Genomic DNA, 19,092 nt, shown 5'->3' with positions numbered 1-19,092 from the left:
GGGCGAACGTTTCGCGGGACGTCGCGGGACGCAGAGCTGCGGTGACCTCGCCCGGAGCAGTCGGTCGAGAGCGAGACAGCGAGCGAACGAGCGAGCGAGCGGGGCGCGTCGACATGCCGCTGTTCGGCAAGAAGGAGACGTCCAAGAAGGGGCGGCGCTCCGAGGGGCGCGCGCCCGGCGCCGACTCCGCCCCCCTCATCGAGGACAAGTACTCGCTGAAGGAGCTGCTCGGCACCGGCGCCTTCTCCGAGGTGCGCCTGGCCGAGAGCCGCGAGCGCCCCGGCCACATGTTCGCGGTCAAGATCATCGACAAGAAGGCGCTCAAGGGCAAGGAGGACTCGCTCGAGAACGAAATTCGCGTCCTGCGGCGCTTCAGCGAACTGGCGCGGCAGAGCACCAACACGCCCGTGCCCGCCCCCGCCCCCGCCGACGAGCGCCAGCCGTGGCTTTCGCACCCTAACATCGTCCAGCTGCTCGAGACGTTCGAAGACAAGTCCAAGGTGTACCTGGTGATGGAGCTCGTCACCGGCGGCGAGCTCTTCGACCGCATCGTCGAGAAGGGCTCCTACACCGAGAAGGACGCGGCTCATCTCATCCGCCAAGTCTTGGAAGCCGTCGACTATATGCACGAACAGGTAGCAAAATTATATTACTATTCTAGTTATTTAATTAAGGAAAAGGCTCTTCGCTCAAATAACTTATTTACATATTTCTGTTGATGCTAAAAAATGCTATATGATTTGCAACGTCTCTAGATGTTGTACGTGATAAACATTAATTTTGTGTTAATTTTGGTTGAAATTGCACTCAAATTTCTACAAAGATTGTTTCAAAATATTATTTCCAGTTTATTAAATGTGTTCCTTGTTTCCAGTATTTATATCCATGGTAGATTTTGTGGCGAGTTTTTTCAAGTATATTGCAGTTGGCCGATAAAAATATTACAAAAAGCCGTTTTCAAGAAAACAAATTTCTTCTTAAGCCGGCGGGGCGGATATTTAATACTTTTTGATTTATGGCACGTAATTTGTGACTTAATCCGTTTCCCACAATGTTTGATTTTGATGAAGAAACCCATTTTTTATCATCAATAAATAAATTAATCCCTCTAATTATAAATAGTAGAGTAGTTTAATTGATAAACCCATCAAAATTTTCCCAATTCACAGATCATTATAACAATTATAAATTATAATAATTATATCACTATACCAATTATATATTATTATGGCGATAACTCTAACGATTATAAAATATTATGATGAGTATATCACTGTACTGAATATAAAATATCATTTAAAAAAATTTTACTTTCGCAACACCATTGTCAATCCTAGCGGTGTGCCGTTAGAACTTGCCCGCCAATTACAAAAATTTGATTGAAAAGCATAATTTTAAACCTATATATATATATATATCACTGTTTTCCCTCTAGTTTCATTAAAAAACACAGGTATACATGCACGTGGCGGTGAACATGTTAATGATCTCCCTAATGGTGATTTATGTGCTCGGCCACCCGTCTCTTTTGTCATCTTCGACGTCTTTGCGGTAGTCTTAGAGACATTTATACCATTCGTAAAACTTTTGTTTGGATTTAACGTCCTCGCCTAAAGCATCATTATTTATTCGAAATAATCATTGACCATTAGTATTAACCTTTGTAGTACAAAGTATTTTTAATAAGTGTTTTGCCATTTTGAATGAATATATTTAATTAAATATTAATGATATTAATATTTAAAATACGTTTTATTTATTTTATTTATAACGTTAATTTTAAGATGTAATTTCAAATAACTTGAGAAAAAATGTGCTGCAAGTAAAAAACAGATGTCCAATAAGTGTGGACAAAAAACTCCAAAGGGTTAAATATATAAGCAAACAATATCACGGTCAATATACTCAACGCAGCATATAGTCTCGTAAAATGCAATCGACCATTATCTGATATAGTTACAGCCTTGGAATTACAAAAAAAAAATGGTGTTGATATTGGAAATTATTTGCGTTCTAAGTAAACTGCCACTAGAATCGTTGTACTTATTGCTATCCCTCTGGAAATGCTGCTTTTCACAAAAAACGCTATATAATAAATTCTGACTTTGATTCGTCCACATGTTACAATATCAAATTAAAAATATATAACGTTATATATATTACATTATGCCTCATATATAATATTTTAGCTATTGGGTTTTAAAAGAAAATACTTATTATCAGAATTGTTTTATTGAGTCACATAAATCGCAGATTATTTAATATATTTATTGTGTAACAGGCTTGACACAAATGAAAATAGATAAAAACAACATTAAAAGAAAACGATAAGATGACAAAACTTGTACGGCCGCTGTTTTATACGCACATAAAACATTATTTCAATTTTTAAATTAAACTATTTCATCTCTTAGGGTGTCGTCCATCGCGACCTAAAACCGGAGAACCTCCTCTACTACAGTCCGGCCGAAGACAGCAAGATCATGATCAGCGACTTCGGTCTATCCAAGATGGAGGACTCGGGAATAATGGCCACGGCGTGCGGCACTCCCGGCTACGTCGCACCCGAGGTGCTCGCGCAAAAACCGTACGGCAAAGCCGTAGACGTGTGGAGCATAGGCGTCATCTCGTACATCTTGCTGTGCGGTTACCCGCCGTTCTACGACGAGAACGATGCAAATCTCTTTGCGCAGATCCTCAAGGGTGACTTTGAATTTGACTCTCCGTACTGGGACGACATCAGCGACTCGGCTAAAGATTTCATTCGGCATCTGATGTGCGTCGATGTTGAAAAGCGCTTCACTTGCAAGTGAGTAATTTCACGATTTTCTGTCAGTACATTTAGCAAAGTTTCCTATAGCGTAGTTTTTGTTACTGTTTGTCCCTTGACTTCGCAGACGTATTCTGTGACAGGCGAAACGCCGCCGCGCTATAACATTCCAGAGATATTCATCACAATACAGTAGAAAAATATTTATTTTTGTATAGCTATGGAAAAAATTATGATCGAGCAAATTAATGTACACGCTTTTTAATACATTGTGTATACACTTTTTAGGAGCTTTCAACCGTTCTAATTTTATATAATAAAAATATTTAATTATATAATACATATCTATTACGAATCTTAAAAAGAATTAATGAATCATAAAATATATTTAGATATATGATATGAGACACTTATCCAACATTCAAATTTTAGTACATTTAAAATAATACGTAATCTTTCTAAATTTGGCTAATTTTTTATTTCAAAATTCGAGAAGAAATGTAGTCAGAAGACAATAAAGAAAATTATCCTGTTATTAATGAAAGTGATGATGAAATTAAGATATTAAAAAGGTATTGATGGACGTGATATTAGATGACACTGACAGTAATTAAATGCATAATCACACGATTTAAGATGTTTAACTGCTTTCATTTTTGCCATTATTGTTTTTTTTTAAATATAATTAATAGGATTTATTAATGTCCTAAAATAAAACATACTGCAGAAAAAGTTTAATAATTTATATTTATTGTTTATTCATTGCAGACTTACGAATTTTAAAAAATAATTTTAAAAACTGTTGCGTTTAACTCCCCTGGCACTCACAAAACCAAGGATACTCTTCGCGCGCGCGTGTCTTAATAATAAGTCTTGTTTAATACAAGGTCATTTAATACATAAAAATGGGGAAAAAATTTGATTTGCCAATTTCGTTAAATTCACAAAATACAGTTGAAAGAATTTAAGCCTTGTCCCCTATAACGTAGTATTCCTATAACGAAGTCCCAATCTCTACGCTATAAGGGGGTCGACTGTATATATATTTATTATAAAAGCTTCTTATATTAATTATATTTTTAGACTAGCACTGGGACATCCTTGGATATCTGGAAACGCTGCCAGGAACAAGAACATCCACGGCACTGTTTCCGAGCAGTTGAAGAAGAACTTCGCCAAGTCAAGATGGAAACAAGCCTACCATGCCACGACTGTCATCCGACAGATGCAACGCATGGCCTTGAGCAGCAGCGGCGGATCATCGCGCCAAGCAGCACAGCCGAGAGGACCCCAGTAAAGAAGATTCTCCGTTATATATTTGATTCCATGACATTCGTTATTCGAAGGTATTTCCGCTTTCATGACAGATTTTACGCATTTTTATATTGTTTTTTATCAATGTGTCAAACACGTTTTATGCCAATAATCTATGGTTTGATTTTTTTATAGCTTTGCAAAAGCTGAGAATGATTCCGTTCTTTCCATTCCGTAATGAGAAGGTTTTTATTTTAAATTATTTCATATCCATTATCTTATATTAATCTATATTTTAAGATCTCTATTTGTCATAATATATATATGAATGATATTACCGTTGACAAAAATGGAAACATACATGACAATCTTGGCAAGTATACAATGAAGATTGATTTTAAATTACCGATTAATATAAGAATAATGATATTAAATAATTAGTTATATTTATATGTACGGTTAATGATGATTAATATATACTATATATAAAACATAGCGATAAGTGAAATAAAAGTTATATTGAAATCTGAATAAAAGAGATTCTGTTGAATATTAATCTTTGATGATCCATAGTTGTGGGTTTTTAAATACATATGTATATTTTTATTCCAATGTAATTGGTATTATATTCATTCCATAATGTTTTTATTTTTATTAGTTTTTAATCGTTGACTATGTTGCTTCTCTCTAAAAATCTCTCTAAATGCAATTAATATATTCTCATTTTGTTTTTGATCTTGAAAGATCTCGGTGATACTTATGTAAGTGAATATTTTTAAATACTTCACAAGTGTTCTCTTAACAAAACTCGGGGCGTCCCGGGTGTTGTCTCACTAGTTTATAAAATAATGTCCATTATATTGCTTGTGTAATACAAAAATATTTAAAAAAAAAACTTGAATAGATTTTCTAAATTTGGACATGTGTAATTAACGTACGTAATGTTAATATTATTTGATTCGAATAAGAAAAAAAAATATGTGTCTCTTCAATTTGTTTACGCCAATCTAAAACAACGCATATATAAAACTTGTACGTACATATTATAGTCGGTTCGGATTTGTGATTGTTAACCCCGCGAGTTCTGAGGCCGCAGAACTTGGGGTCGAGTTGTTGTAAATATTTTGGATTTTAACCGAGTTGAAAGATTGATATTGCATTGTCAAAACTTTCGGCCATAAATGTGCCACAATAATTATAAATTATTGATGTAAATATATATTTTGAGTAGAAATTTCTAATATGATAAATAAATTCACCGAAGGCTCGTATTTTTACAGCAAAAAGATTATCGGTAAACATTTATATATGTGTAACTGTTAAGCGTTAATATATTTAATATATATAATATAATATAATAAAATATATTTTTGCTTATTGAAGCTTGAAACAAACTTATGAGTTTGATCCTTGGCGAGCACTGTATAACCTAATCGTTAGATGTATAAATTTTAATTTACGTCCTAAGATCTTGTTATTGCGTAATCTACGACCATGGGAGAAATTCATTCGTTTTTAGTCCGATTGACATAAAAACTACTGAACTTATCTCGTGTTTGTGGAAAGCAATCGATTAATTAGCATTCGTTGTTTTTTCGTGTCCTCTCCTCGTTGTAATATGTATCACTTATATAAATTTATATGCATACTTATATCCAAATTACCCTATTTAACCTTTTTGAATTTTTTAACATTCCTCTCCTTTTTATTAGGCTAAATATGCGACGATGGACGCATTCGTTGAATTTTTAAGGTACTCAGGAGTGCACGGTGCATAAATTAATAAAGTGTTGTACTTAAAAAATATTTATTTTTTAATTATGACTGAAAAACAATGTGACTATTTAATAAAAATCATTATAACTAGTCTGTTTCAAATCATATATATATATATATACTGAATCTTCCGTGTACTATCGTTTCGTTAGATATGATAAATGTGAGGTGGGTCATTCTTGGCCCGTCCTGCACATTTTATTGTTATAAATGGATGTTTAGACACTTTATCGATATACATTATATAAGAAAATATATATTTTTTTTAATGCGTATATGTATGTGTATAATTTATATTATGAAAATGCTTAATTGCGTGCTTTGTCGCCGATCGTTTATCTTGTATCGTTTCCGAATTGAATTGTCTCGTCATTGCTGTTTCTGAAAAGTACCTGATACTCGATAAGCATATTCTCGCGTTTAGTTTTTAGCGGTCAGATCGGTAACAATAATATGCAGGGTCTATTTAGATTTGCTTTTATTCATCAGATCCGTAGTGTTGCCTAGTTTAAAACTTACAGTACGTTATTGGTCTGAATTGCTTTCCTCCGTCTGATGAATTATATACATGTATTTCCGGAATTGATGTGTAACGCTAACTGACGAACGCGCTTTTAGATTTTTGTATGTATGTGAATTTTTGTACATTTATATATTTGCACATGAGTGTTTTCGTTTACGATACTACGTATAAACTCAATACAATACCTCAGCCGTGTATATGCACATACTTAAAACTCTGTACTTATATGTATTTTAACGGCTTACTACAAACGTACGTGTACTTTTCTCATCGGTTTATAAACGCACATTGTTCCGCTTTTAAGCGACGTGTAGTGAAGTCGCATCAGCAATTGTTATGTGCGCTTGCTGTGTATCGTTGCATTGTCTCACGAGTCTATTTTAAAACGTTTGAACTTGATCCGCCTTAACCGTTTACTTGATCGTTTTAAAATTGGATTTATAACTATCTAAATATCAATGCTCTTTAAACATCTTAATAAAAACGTATCAGATCATTGGATCAGGCAATTTTCGCTGAAGTAACAAAAGCTGATATATAAAATTTCGGCAATCAAAGGGTTATTTAGCAGTTTAATCTATAAGTTTCTTTGAAATACCATTTAATTCTCTCTAATGTTTATCTGATGCATGAGCTAAAGCAGTCAATGAAAAATATAAACATATTTTTTCCTAAAAATACACTCACGCTATCCGATGTTTCTTATAATTTAACTCTTTGATTGCCGAGTTTTTGGGATTATCTAAATATTGCTGTATACAGCATGAATAAAGCAAAAAAAACTACAGCACATTAAAAATTAATCCGATTCTTTATGCAATTATGAACTTGCATTCTTACCAAAGTAACAAAATCCGATATATTGAATTTTAGCAACTAAAAGGTTGAAAAAGCAGTACATGTAAACACCTCTGATATTATTTATAAAATAAAAATATATCAGGGAAGCGGTTAATAAGGATTTCAAATAGTTTTCTAAGCTTTAAATATGGAAATATAAGATTATACGGCATTTTATGGATTAGACTTCTGTGTTATAAGCATTTGCATGTATTAATTTATTTATATTAATATTAAATTGTTCGTATGAAACAACCTAATACATGCTATATCATGTCAACGTTAGTCTTATATATCAAAGTAGAATTGCATATGAATCTTGTGATAAATTATGGAGGCTCGATACTTTCCTTTTTAGAGCTGTCGGAGGCTGTCAGGATTATTTATTTTCTTTTATGAAATGAAGGGTAATCATATATTTATTAATATAAAACATATATAGTGGAATGGTTTGACGATGAAACGCTCATATCATCTATGTTAAAATATGTATATTCTATCTCAAAATTTTATATATAAATAATCTATTGTAACTGAAATTTATTATGAACGATAAACGTTTCCGAACACATTGCGGATTTTCTTTCAATGGCCTGTTTCTCGTTAGACTGTCTCAATGATCTTATCCTGTTGTTGTACAAATTGAATATAAAAAAAAAACATTGACCCCGACATCGACAGATGGGTGCCTACAGACCGTAAGGTCATAAAATTATAGAATCAATAGACGTCATAATGAGCTCTATGTAAATGTAAATCGGTTGCCGTCCTGTAAATTATACGTTCTTGTTCTGTTCTAGACGGGGTAAGACTGAGAAAAATATGAGTTTCCTTTCGTGGACAAAAATTGATGGGTCATCGAGAAAAAAATCTATGCTTATAATATGTTTGCACACGTCGAGTTCTTATTGTTTCTTTTGTTATTATTATTATTATTTTAAATATTATATACTTAAATGAAATGTGTTCAACTTTATGTTTGCATCAAAACATATGGCCAAACCTTTATATTGTGACTATATCTAGACTGTTTTTGTACAAATTGTCTCATCTCAAGTCGTTTGGCCTTTACTACTTGTAATATTTACGTTGTTTATTTATTTTATTTGAGCCTATAAGTGTGTATGTGTGGTGTAAAATATATATTGACGGGAAAAAAAAACAATGTACTGAAAGGGAATTGTATACTCATTTGACTGTGAAATGTTTCCATAGATCTTTTTTATATATGAAGGATATAAAAGAAAAAACTATTATTATATTGCGTTTTTATTAAAAATTTAAATCTCTATCGTCTCGTTTATAATTATTGTTGCAAATGTGTATTTATTTATTATATTACAAGTCTATTGTAAAAGTTTATTTTTGAGAGTCTTTAATAAGATATTTTTCGACGTTTTTATCTATATAACGCGCGTTATGTTATTACAGTTGATGCGATTTTTTAAGTCTATAATGAGACACATTTTTATCTCTATTTCTCTCTAATCGGTGGTCACTAGTTTTAATACATACATATATATATATATATATATATACTAAATATATAAATAAACGTTTCTTCACTATATAGGTGGTAAGGCAATAACATTTTACTTATTGTATGTGTAGGTATTTGGCCATATTTTGAATATCAATGTAAATAAAGCATTGCCCACTTGTTAATTGTTTTTGTTTTTATTATTTCTCACTGATGTTTTATTTTATTTTATTATTTTAATTTATGTGTGTAAGAATAATGAAATAAACTGGTTCACTAAAGAAATTACTATGGAAACTATTATAGTTGGATTAATTTGGATTATTTATTATCATTAAAGTTATTTATAAAAATAATTTTTGTTTTACTTGTGGATTTTTACCTCTCCTGAAAAAAGCTATAGTACCTCAAATTAAATATATTCCATTTTAAGCATTAGATATTCCGATCACCTTGTGACAAACTAATAATAATGTTTTGACCATAATAGAATCTAAATAAATACATATATAAATAGGCCCCATTAAGAATTTCACTTGTTCTACTTTAAAAATCTATGATAACTAAACACAGGCGATAACTCGAAAGGTGCGATAAAAATGCAAGACAGTCCTGTATTGCTGTGCGTATAACAACTCAAAACAGTAGCTTAAAATAGTCGCCGCATTTGCAACTTTAAATTCAAATTATTTTGTGAATACAGCATTGCTTATGTAAATTGTAAATTTTCGCAACAGCAAAGTTTGAGAACCTATTTTATAAATGCATACGTATTAAAATATGCTTCAATCTCACCATATTTAAAAGTTTTCTACTAAACTACTGTATTTCGATTTTCGTTAATTGACATGCATTTTTCCAGCTAAATTCAAGGGGGGGCAAATTCCCCCCCCCCTAAAAATTACTTCCCTGTATGTGATTTTATCAATGCCATTAAACGATAATTGTTTGTCTAACAATAAAAGGTGCCAGTCGACCACACGCTGGAGTTCGCCGTTAACAATTTGGGAGAAGGCAGGACTCCTCTTGAGTTTGAATCCCAAACTCTCATACTACCCATCCGAGGTAGTGTCCTTTGGACTACCAATGACGAGTAAGACATAGCATATCTACGCAAGCTGGCCAAAGGACTCGGTCCTTAGGGAACCGAGGGCTAAAGCTGAAACCGAGTACGAACGTCCCTCTGATTTCAGGAGGACTGAGTCAAACAATGAAGAATCCACACGAAATGCATATGCAAGCAAAGCAAATGCAATACAAATGCTATGCAGGCAGTCTAGAGAACGTATCCTAACACGCTCGAGAGAAACACTAATGAGACTTAAAAATAATAGTAGTACTACGGGGGGTGGATCCCACTCATCCAGTCCTCAAGAGCTGGATGCCGCCCATTGGGTTGGACACGTAAGGCCCAAGTACTAGTGGCGGCAGTGGTTTACGCACACGGATAAATATAGTAACTCTCCTGTCTAACAATAAGCATTAGAAATTAGCATAACACCCAGAATTGCACAATAGCCACACCGAATTTTAAAAACCATCAATTACAATAAATTTTCTTCATAAGCTACGAAATTCATCGATTAATCATTATTGTAACTATTCCTATATTACCCCACTTTAATTATTGTGCAATAATATTATACATGTACCTATATTTTTTTGATAAATTTAAGAGTAGTTTTAAATAAAAATAGATTTACTAGCTGTAGGAATATGAATAGATATTCCAAAAATATAAAGGATGGATATTTTAGTATTTATATATAATATAAGTAGAAAATAATGTTACCAGAGTATTTTAATAAGTATTTATTAAGAAATATAGATATACATAGATGTAAAATTAGAAATAGAGACAAATTAAGGATAGCTTAGTATAATAAAACGAGTACGGCCAGGTATTTGTATAATATTATTCCTAGGACAATCCGCAAAACAATGAAATAAAGAAACACATTCGTGCATTAAGAAATAAATTATAATATTAATCTTTTTTATATTCTGTTTATCTTTTGATTAAATTTGTTAAGTGTATAAATAAGCAGCCAAATTAATTAATAAAATAGATAAATATTCTTTGTAATTATCATACGGCCACCTTCAAACCAGCTTTCACTAAGGAGGATGATCTTGGAGGTGAAGCAAAAATCTAATGCGACTGGGTCTAATTTTTGCCTTATCTCCCATTCGTCCTGAAAGCACTATTATAAAAGATGTAACACAATCAATCTCTTGTCAATCACTCGACGACTACAGTACTGACTCTCGCTCGAGAATCACTTAAAACACGGCAATCACTCATTATCAATCGAATCACGTTCAAAGAAAGCTTACATTTTACTGTGCATATTTTGTACAATCCAGAATTTATATAACAAGCTGTAATAGTGGTGATGAATCAACTTAGGCAACGAAATAATTTCACTTCTGGAGATAAGTCATGGATAGGTACATATCAGATTTTTTTTTTTATTATCTTGTTCTTAAAATATGTTTAAAAAAATGAAATAGTAATTTGTATAATAGAATAAAAATTCATGTATTTTTATAATAATATTTACATGTATTTAATTATTGTTAGAATGAACCAATTTCAGCAATTCGTTTGTCGTCATTGATTTTGGACGTTCAATGGGAAATCCGAGCGCCCTGGACCACACCAGTTGAGCCAAAACCCCCAGCGACCTCGAGACCGCAAAGAGGACTGTGTAAAAATCTACTTCGGTCAATCCGTAATGCTGCAGAAGAACGCCAGAGTGTGCGTCTACGTTCGGCCACGGATTCTTCACCTTTCCGGTCTCCAACAAAATCGGCGGTACTATCTCGCCTAACTTCGACACCAAATGGAACAGTTCATCATCTGGTAAATATTTCAAAGCAAACTCCCTCTGGCACGTGTATCTCGGATCCGTTTTTCTCAAAACGGCGTGTCCAAATCCCGGAATGACGTTTCCCAATCTAACCGTCTCCCAAATATAACGTTGAGTATACAAATCTGGTGAATTATCTCCAATGTATTCTTGCAAATCTTGCAAGAACTTTAACATGTTTTGATTCGCTAATCCGTGTAGTGGTCCAGCCAAACCGTTCACCCCAGCTGCCAATGCCAAATACGGATCGCTCAATGCAGATCCTACCAAATGAACGGCATGAGCGGAAACATTGCCACCTTCGTGATCGCTATGAATCGTCAGATATAAACGTAGCATTTCGGCAAAATCTGATCTGGAATAACCAAGCATTGTGGCAAAATTCGCAGACCAGTCTTTATTCGTATCGATGGACCCGATCGATCTCTTGCCTTTGAAAACATTGCAGTAAATAATCGAAGCTATGATCGGAACTTTAGCAATGATGTTCATCACATCTTCGTACACGTATTCCCAGTACTTGAGCTTATGCGCATTATTAAAAAAAGCTTTAACAAACTTACTCTCGCTATTCATCGCAGTAATAGCGCACGATAATTGCGTCATTGGATGTATTTCCGGCGGTAAATTATCCAATAATCTGATGATATGCGCCGGTAAATGAGCTCTTTCCGCCCATTGTTGAGACAGTGCCTTAACCTGTGATTCTGTCGGTATTTCGCCGGTCATTAACAACCAAAATAGTCCTTCAGGAAGCGGCTGAGATCCACCCGGAGCTTTCGGCAGCAATCTTCTGCAATCGTCAATCGAAAACCCTCTGAATCTTATACCTTCTTCGGGATCTAACAGAGACGTCTCCCAAACGAGACCTTTCAATCCACGCATTCCACCGTAAAGCATATCCACAGTCACATCGCTAATTTTTCTAGAGCCGAACTCTTGTCTGAATTCCTTAATACGCGCCCGTTCGAATGGAATCTTATCTGATAATACTGTCTTGAGATCGGTGCATTCGGCGTGCAAAAAACGTTTGAATCCTGGATTGAAATGTTTCAGGCGGTTAAAGATATGCTTTGAAATACAGCTCGCCATTATTATGCTATAAATAATATAAAAAATGATTACACTTTTATTAGTTGCCATAAAATAAATCTTACCTACGTTCCGTATCACCCGTGTGAGGTCAAATCAAACACTGGCCACACAACAACAAAATATTGTCTTTAAATTAATTAGTTGCACATTTTTTTTATCTATTAGGTAATGCGAAAAAATAACATAAAATCAAAACAAACTAATTGACAATTTTTTATAGATATATTTTTGTACCAACATGGATAAAAAAATAATGACTTTTAGAGGTTGTCAAAAATTTTGCAGCTGCACCAGTCACCGAATGGTTTATAAAAGATAATATTATATATTTCTTAAAGTTTTAAGCTTCTCAAATATACTTTGGCATTTTGGTACTTTTTTGATAGTATATTTTTTTAAATATTTTTGGGTAAAAATTTAATTTTGATTAAAACAGCCAAAATTTAAGATTATTTTTAAGTAAAATAGTAATATTTTTGATTAAAATATTTTATGCTCAATTACTTTGAGTTTAAATACAAATATATTGTTTGAAGTTAGGATGACAATATATTTTTAAGTTATTAAAATTTTGCAGTTGCACCTGTCAATAAATGGTCCTTATAAGTTTATCTGCCATTTTAATATTTTTTGGGTAAATATTTATATTTATGGCAAATATATATTAAAAAATGAATGCAGTTTGCAAGTACAAAGAAAATACTGAATAAATAACTAAAATATGATATTAAAATTAAATTAAATAATCATTTAATTTATTTTAATTTTATTTATAATATAATAGTTTCAATTATAACACATTTGTATAAAATTTTACATACAACTCGCGAACAATTTACAAATTTATTTAGATCCTTAATCAATAAAGCATATATTACATACTGTGTTTTGTAATTAAGCTTAATTTCAATGAAAATATTGAATCGATAAAAATTATAAAAGTCCCCAACAGCAAAGCGCAACTTTTATATACTAGAATAAATAAAAATCTTATATTGTTCAACTCTGCTGTACTTCTTGACCGAGAAGAGAAAGCTGCTTCAAAAATTGATTGGCGTTCGCTAGCGTCGTCGATCCATAAATAATTCTAACATTATTTGTTGCTGATTTTTGCTAAAATATTTAAAACTCAATCAATATCATATATTTATATGGCAATAAAAAAAATATTACCTTAGCATAATCGACGAGATTTTGATATTCGATATAATTTCCTCCGCCGACCACAAAAACGACGGCTTCTTGGAACGGTGTAGTGCGAGGAGTAGTCGGCATATCGTTTGGACGCAAGAGACGAGGATCGAGCCATAATAGATCGTTCTCAGATTTACCGCTGATCGTATTTGTAACACTAGAAGTACTACTTCCAACGTTACCCATCGCAGCATCCACCGCTCGAGTCACGGGAAGGTTCTGTTGATTTTAATAGTCACAGTCAAAAGATACATAAAATTGTATCATTTGCTATATATCAGATACTAACATGTCTCTTCACAACCAAATTCTTAACTCCCTCCATTACAAACGAAGAGCCTTGCGACATCAGCTTTGAGAACATGGACACGGTTTTAGTTCCTCCGCCTTCGTACTGACTAGACATCCTCGTATAACCTCTAAAAGATAATAAATAAATCATTTTTGTGCTAGAAATTGAATAATTTTACAGTCATACCTCCATCGTTTTATATACGCTATCGATTGCATATCACAACCTGCGTTAACTAAAACGTTTTCATATTTAGTAAAATCTTGTTCGGTTATGTGCGACGTACAAATGTAATAGATTATGAATAATCTCATCTTGTCTTCTGGAGAACCAGCGGTCGGATCGCTTAATAGATCCAAAATTACTTTACTTTCGACGGCCGATTTGCTCATAATTTTTTCTTCTAACTCGAAGAACGAATCTAGACGTCTGGATTTGATGTTTTCTAATATGGCTGTAACAGAGAAGTATTTTTCAGATATACAAGATTTAGTGTGACAAGAAAATATTTAATCTAATACAGAAATGAGAACTTAAGAAACAATATCTTTGAGATTTGATATTGGATAGACAGTTAACCTTTTAAACGCCACAAAATTAAAATCAAAATCACATTACAAAATATAAAAATAAAATAATAAAAAATTATAATAAAATATACATAAAAAAATTATAGGGGCAAGTGAGGCAATTCACCACCTGCCCCTCCAAATGACGTCCATAGCTGAAATTAGCTTGTAATTTTACATAATTATTGACAAAAAATATCAAATTACAAATGTACTGTAAAAATTTAATTTCAGTTAAAATTTCGGTTATTAGGTTTGGGTTTGAACAGAAAATGGACGTTTCGCAACTGCCTAATTCCGTTTCATAGACATTTTAGAGCAGAATATAATTTTACTAGCGCCTATAAGTTAAATATTTTCGCTAAATTACATATGTACTGTAAAAGTTTCAGGCGAAATTTCTCAGTTGGGCTACTAGGAATGCACAATACGTAGAAAGTATTTTTTTCATAATGCATTTTTTATTCATCTTGAAGCTTTAATGAGATTATGGACTCGAAGTGTTAACAATACCTGTGGCAATACTGGTATGCATATCAATCAAACGTTTCTTCTCCATAAGTTGTGGCAATGAATTGACGGCATTTGTCAGACGTTGTGTATTATCACTGACCATACTCAACGCAATGTCACTATCGTTATCTAAACCCATTGAGTTCTTTAACCTTTTAACGTCCTCTTCTGACGACCTTTAAAAAAAATATTCAATATTAAAATTATCAATATTACACATATAAATCCAATTGAATACCTATATTTTTCCAGTTCTTCTTGAATGGCTTCAGCTACTGTTGGAAAAGGGCTTCCCTTATGATCCGTCCAAAATTTATCTCTCGAATCTAAGTCACAAGCCTTAGGTTTACTTTTAGCACCGCCGACGACAGGTCCGTCATTTGTCACAATCACTCTATCAATTTATGAATGTTATTACCGTAAGTATCTCAATTCGAATTAATAATATGTATCGTCACTGCAGTTGAAATACTCTTATATTTGCATATTTTAGAAATTATTGATCTTTTTTGTAAAATGTTATTTGGAACGGTGAAAAAATTGGTTATCGTTATTAGTTTTATTTTGGGTGAACTGTGCTTTGTAATTTTTTGTGTTTTATATTCTCAGAAAAAAATAGGTACTTCATGAAGGAATATCGTAAGCTGTTTTCTATTAATGCATTTTTTTTATCATAGAAACTCCGTAACTGCAGCTGATAGGTTATGTCAAGTTTTCAATGATCTATTATAAATTAATTCCGATACGTTAAAAGTAGACCTGCCAAGAGGGGGAAGGGAGAGATTCCCGAGGTACATTCTCCTTGAGGAGCCCGACTGGAAAAAATCATAGCACGAATATATGTATAAAAAAAGTAAGAACTGACCTGAAATAATGAATCTACAGTTGTTTGAGATGTACATACTGATGTATTTGAGGTATAAGCTCCTTCAGTCCTTTTTATATATACAAGAAATAAAAGGAGCGGAACATTGCCTTAAAAAGCCCCACTTTCTAGGTAGTACTTTCACAATAAACATTATTATTCAAAGGGACAGATTGTAGTTTTTTGATACGGCTCGGTTTGTATTAAAATTTATTTGCAAATTGACTGTATTGCCTTAAAAATTAGACATGAGAGGAAATATTCAACGAATGTAAATTATAGCAGTAAATTTAGGTATTTGATCTGAATTTTCAGAATTTTCAGATTAAATACCTAAGAATGAAGCAAAGAAATAACAAATAGTCAACAACAGCACTAGCTGAATTATATAAAATCAATGTTTTTATAGAATGTATTATCAGTAATTTGACAAGTAGATTTAATGCAGCAAAATAAATAAATAATACATACAGTTGTATGTGATTATTCCTAAAATAAAATCTAGAAATGTCTCGAATCTATCCCAAAAATATTTTTTAAAATATGTCATTTTAGTAAAATCATATCGGAATACGTTTTCACAAGGAGGTATATATTTTTACCAGTGAAAATATAAATTATCTGGTAGGTGCTAGTGCAATTATATTATTTCTACTTTTCTATATGTAGTAATATATATATTTACATACATATCATTATTTATTTACATCCAATATATAAATGTGTTTTTTGATAGTTATATTTTAACTAGTAAAATCCAAATACATTTTCACCAGTAGATATATATTTCTACTAGCGAAAATATAATTTAACTAATAGACGCTAATATGCTGCTCTAAAATATCCATGAAGCTCAATTTGGCAATCGCGAAACTTCCATTTGCTGTTCAAACCCAAACCTAACCTAATGAAAGTTCTAAAACTAATTATACTTGGCGGCCCTGGTTGAAAATAATTGAAGATAACTGCGAACAGTTACATCCTATAACTTTTATAACTTTTCGAAGAAAATTTCCGAGAGCTTTTGAAGGACATGATTGATAATGATGACTGTTCTTGCATATCATCTTAAAAATTCAAATTCGAATGCCACTTATATTAGTAAGACTACATTGAATCAATCGATTGAGGCATGTGGAGACGTAATTAAACAAACGGCAATATAAAATTACTACGTCACATGGATTATATTTACTGTGCAGTGACGATATATCATTTTACCTATTCAGTGATAAATCAAGAACATCATGCGTTAAAGCTTGATAAGTCCACGTATGATGTAAAGGTATAGCCATATCCATATTTCTATCGAGAACCAATAATAACGGTCTCGAGAAGCCAAAAGCACCCGTTTGACCAGCGTTGCCTTGAAATAAGTTATTTCTTGGATCCCATAAATTTTCACGGAGTTTCTTATCCAATTTTTTAGCAATCATCTCTCCGGCGTTTCCTTTTTGACTTCTTATAATTGGAACGTTACCTAAAACAATATAGTTATAATATAATTTAAAGTTGTAATTATATCGATAGATGTCTAACAATACCTAGAGTTACAAATAAAGAAAATAAACTATCAACAATGCCGTCCATTATGCTTTCCATCTCCGTATCTTTGGTATCGCCTCGGTTAATAGCTGTAGAATTAAAAAAATAGTTATTAAAAGTATACATTTATTGTATTATAACTAAATGATCATAATTTACCGTAATATGACAGAGAATCAGACTGCTGATGCTTCAGCACAAAAAGATCGTCTTCAAGACATATAAAATTCAAATACTGATCGAAAATCTTCTGTATATTGGAGACACTATTCGAGTGTAAAGCCGAGGCCGCTAAATCTTCCAACTTTTGCCTCGAAATCGGCGATAAAAAGTTCAAATGATAAAAATCATATATTCCATTGTCTAGATCTTGACTTATTCTACCCAAATTTTCTTCCGTCGGCGCACAAAAATACACAGCAGGAACTTCCGGTATTTGATCGCGATCCGAATGCAGTTGTCTACGAATACAATGTCGATTATTATAAATCTATAACGAACGATTTCAATATACCGTTCGATTATAAATACTCACACATGCAACGTGACGCCTAATTCTCTCAGTTCTTTGACAGATATTAATGGAGATATTATATCTTGACCTGCTCTGTCGTAAACTAAGACTTTCCACACGGGTTCGGTGGCGGCGCTCTTACTCAGAGGCTGATTGAGGTTTAACATTTGTTTTAAGGCATCTGAAATTAATTACAGATATTAAAGTGCAGTGTATTAGTTAAATCGTCGATTAAAAGTTAAGGTTATGTTGTGCTATTAGCACACTTACTTAATTGCCTTTCTTTTAGCGAGCTCATGTTTGTAGTTTTATGGCAAACGGTAATAAACAAACATTCATACGGCAGCCGCCCCAAACGTCAAACCTAACACGTCAGTGACGCGAAGTTGGCTACGACACTATATGGTCGGTTTTATTTTGTTAAGGTCAAATATTTTTTTAATTTTTATATTTACATAAAAAATATATATTAATAATAAAATAAGGCACTTGCTTAAAGTGACCATATGTTATATAAAAAAAATGTAAAACGCTCACCCCGCAGCAGAACTTAAAATTTTGAATGTGAAATATTTGCTAGTGAACGGTCGACGAGGCACCACCGGCCGTTGTATTCCCGTCAAGTTCACCAAAAAATGTGCTGTCCTCTGCCGCCATCACATCAGTGTTACTAGAGTGCCACCAAGTTTTGCTCATAATGAATGAATAAATAAATAAATAGCTCCCCACATTACCAATAAGTATTTAATTCTAAGAACACAAAAAAATATTTTTTTAATGAAAAATTTATGTAAATTTTTTTTTTATTATTATAATAGACATTATTTTGCCAATTGGAGGTGACGGGTGGCGATTAGATACAGATTGAGCCGCTGCGGTAGTATTTTTTAGAAGAGTTGACAGTTATATGTTATTTATATTATTAATACAGTGAACGGTGCGCAGGGTTTGCACTAGCATGCGAGCCCGCCAGAGTCGGTAATAGAAGA

General features: G+C 32.9%; 2 protein-coding genes and 1 pseudogene across 3 annotated transcripts; 1 reads left to right on the top strand and 2 right to left on the bottom strand.

Annotated features, from left to right (window-relative positions):
* The first annotated feature begins 32 nt into the window (after window positions 1–32).
* Window positions 33–4,537, top strand: CaMKI (Calcium/calmodulin-dependent protein kinase I). Of its 2 annotated transcripts, XM_088183800.1 has the most exons (4): window positions 33–635; window positions 2,415–2,809; window positions 3,854–4,116; window positions 4,220–4,537. In XM_088183800.1, exons 1-3 carry the CDS (start codon window positions 114–116, stop codon window positions 4,065–4,067), a joined length of 1,131 nt encoding a protein of 376 aa, XP_088039926.1. In that variant the 5' UTR covers window positions 33–113; the 3' UTR covers window positions 4,068–4,116; window positions 4,220–4,537. The 2 variants fall into 2 exon arrangements, with proteins under 2 accessions (XP_088039926.1, XP_088039924.1); XM_088183798.1 differs by having other exon boundaries at window positions 3,854–4,537.
* Window positions 4,538–10,482: 5,945 nt separating this feature from the next.
* On the bottom strand, window positions 10,483–13,245 carry LOC148235586 (putative citrate synthase 2, mitochondrial pseudogene; annotated as a pseudogene).
* A 120-nt stretch (window positions 13,246–13,365) lies between these two features.
* Window positions 13,366–18,497, bottom strand: Slh (sec1 family domain containing Slh). The gene is made up of 11 exons (XM_088183797.1): window positions 18,374–18,497; window positions 18,125–18,284; window positions 17,749–18,050; window positions 17,589–17,678; window positions 17,266–17,524; window positions 15,418–15,573; window positions 15,180–15,355; window positions 14,284–14,551; window positions 14,095–14,224; window positions 13,785–14,024; window positions 13,366–13,724 (listed from the first exon to the last, which is right to left on the bottom strand). The coding sequence occupies exons 1-11, from the start codon at window positions 18,399–18,401 to the stop codon at window positions 13,611–13,613; spliced, it is 1,923 nt and encodes a 640-aa protein (XP_088039923.1). The 5' UTR covers window positions 18,402–18,497; the 3' UTR covers window positions 13,366–13,610.
* Between the last annotated feature and the right edge of the window lie 595 nt (window positions 18,498–19,092).

This window comes from Plectrocnemia conspersa, unplaced genomic scaffold (genome assembly GCF_051122295.1).
Source record: "Plectrocnemia conspersa isolate PC_06_02 unplaced genomic scaffold, ASM5112229v1 ptg000004l, whole genome shotgun sequence".
NCBI classification, from domain to species: domain Eukaryota; kingdom Metazoa; phylum Arthropoda; class Insecta; order Trichoptera; family Polycentropodidae; genus Plectrocnemia; species Plectrocnemia conspersa.
Note: the sequence above shows the minus strand (reverse complement) of the source record. Positions and strands in the feature narration are given on the sequence as shown.

What these genes read in the sequence shown, in the direction of transcription:
- CaMKI (XM_088183800.1), top strand. Translation starts at nt 114, where the DNA reads ATGCCGCTGTTCGGCAAGAAGGAGACGTCCAAGAAGGGGCGGCGCTCC. An exon ending in TCGACTATATGCACGAACAG is followed by an intron (nt 636 to 2,414) that starts GTAGCAAAATTA and finishes TTCATCTCTTAG; the next exon opens with GGTGTCGTCCATCGCGACCT. An exon ending in GAAAAGCGCTTCACTTGCAA is followed by an intron (nt 2,810 to 3,853) that starts GTGAGTAATTTC and finishes TTATATTTTTAG; the next exon opens with ACTAGCACTGGGACATCCTT.
- Slh (XM_088183797.1), bottom strand. Translation starts at nt 18,401, where the DNA reads ATGAGCTCGCTAAAAGAAAGGCAATTAA. An exon ending in GCTAAAAGAAAGGCAATTAA is followed by an intron (nt 18,285 to 18,373) that starts GTAAGTGTGCTA and finishes AATTAATTTCAG; the next exon opens with ATGCCTTAAAACAAATGTTA. An exon ending in GCATACCAGTATTGCCACAG is followed by an intron (nt 14,552 to 15,179) that starts GTATTGTTAACA and finishes TCTCTGTTACAG; the next exon opens with CCATATTAGAAAACATCAAA.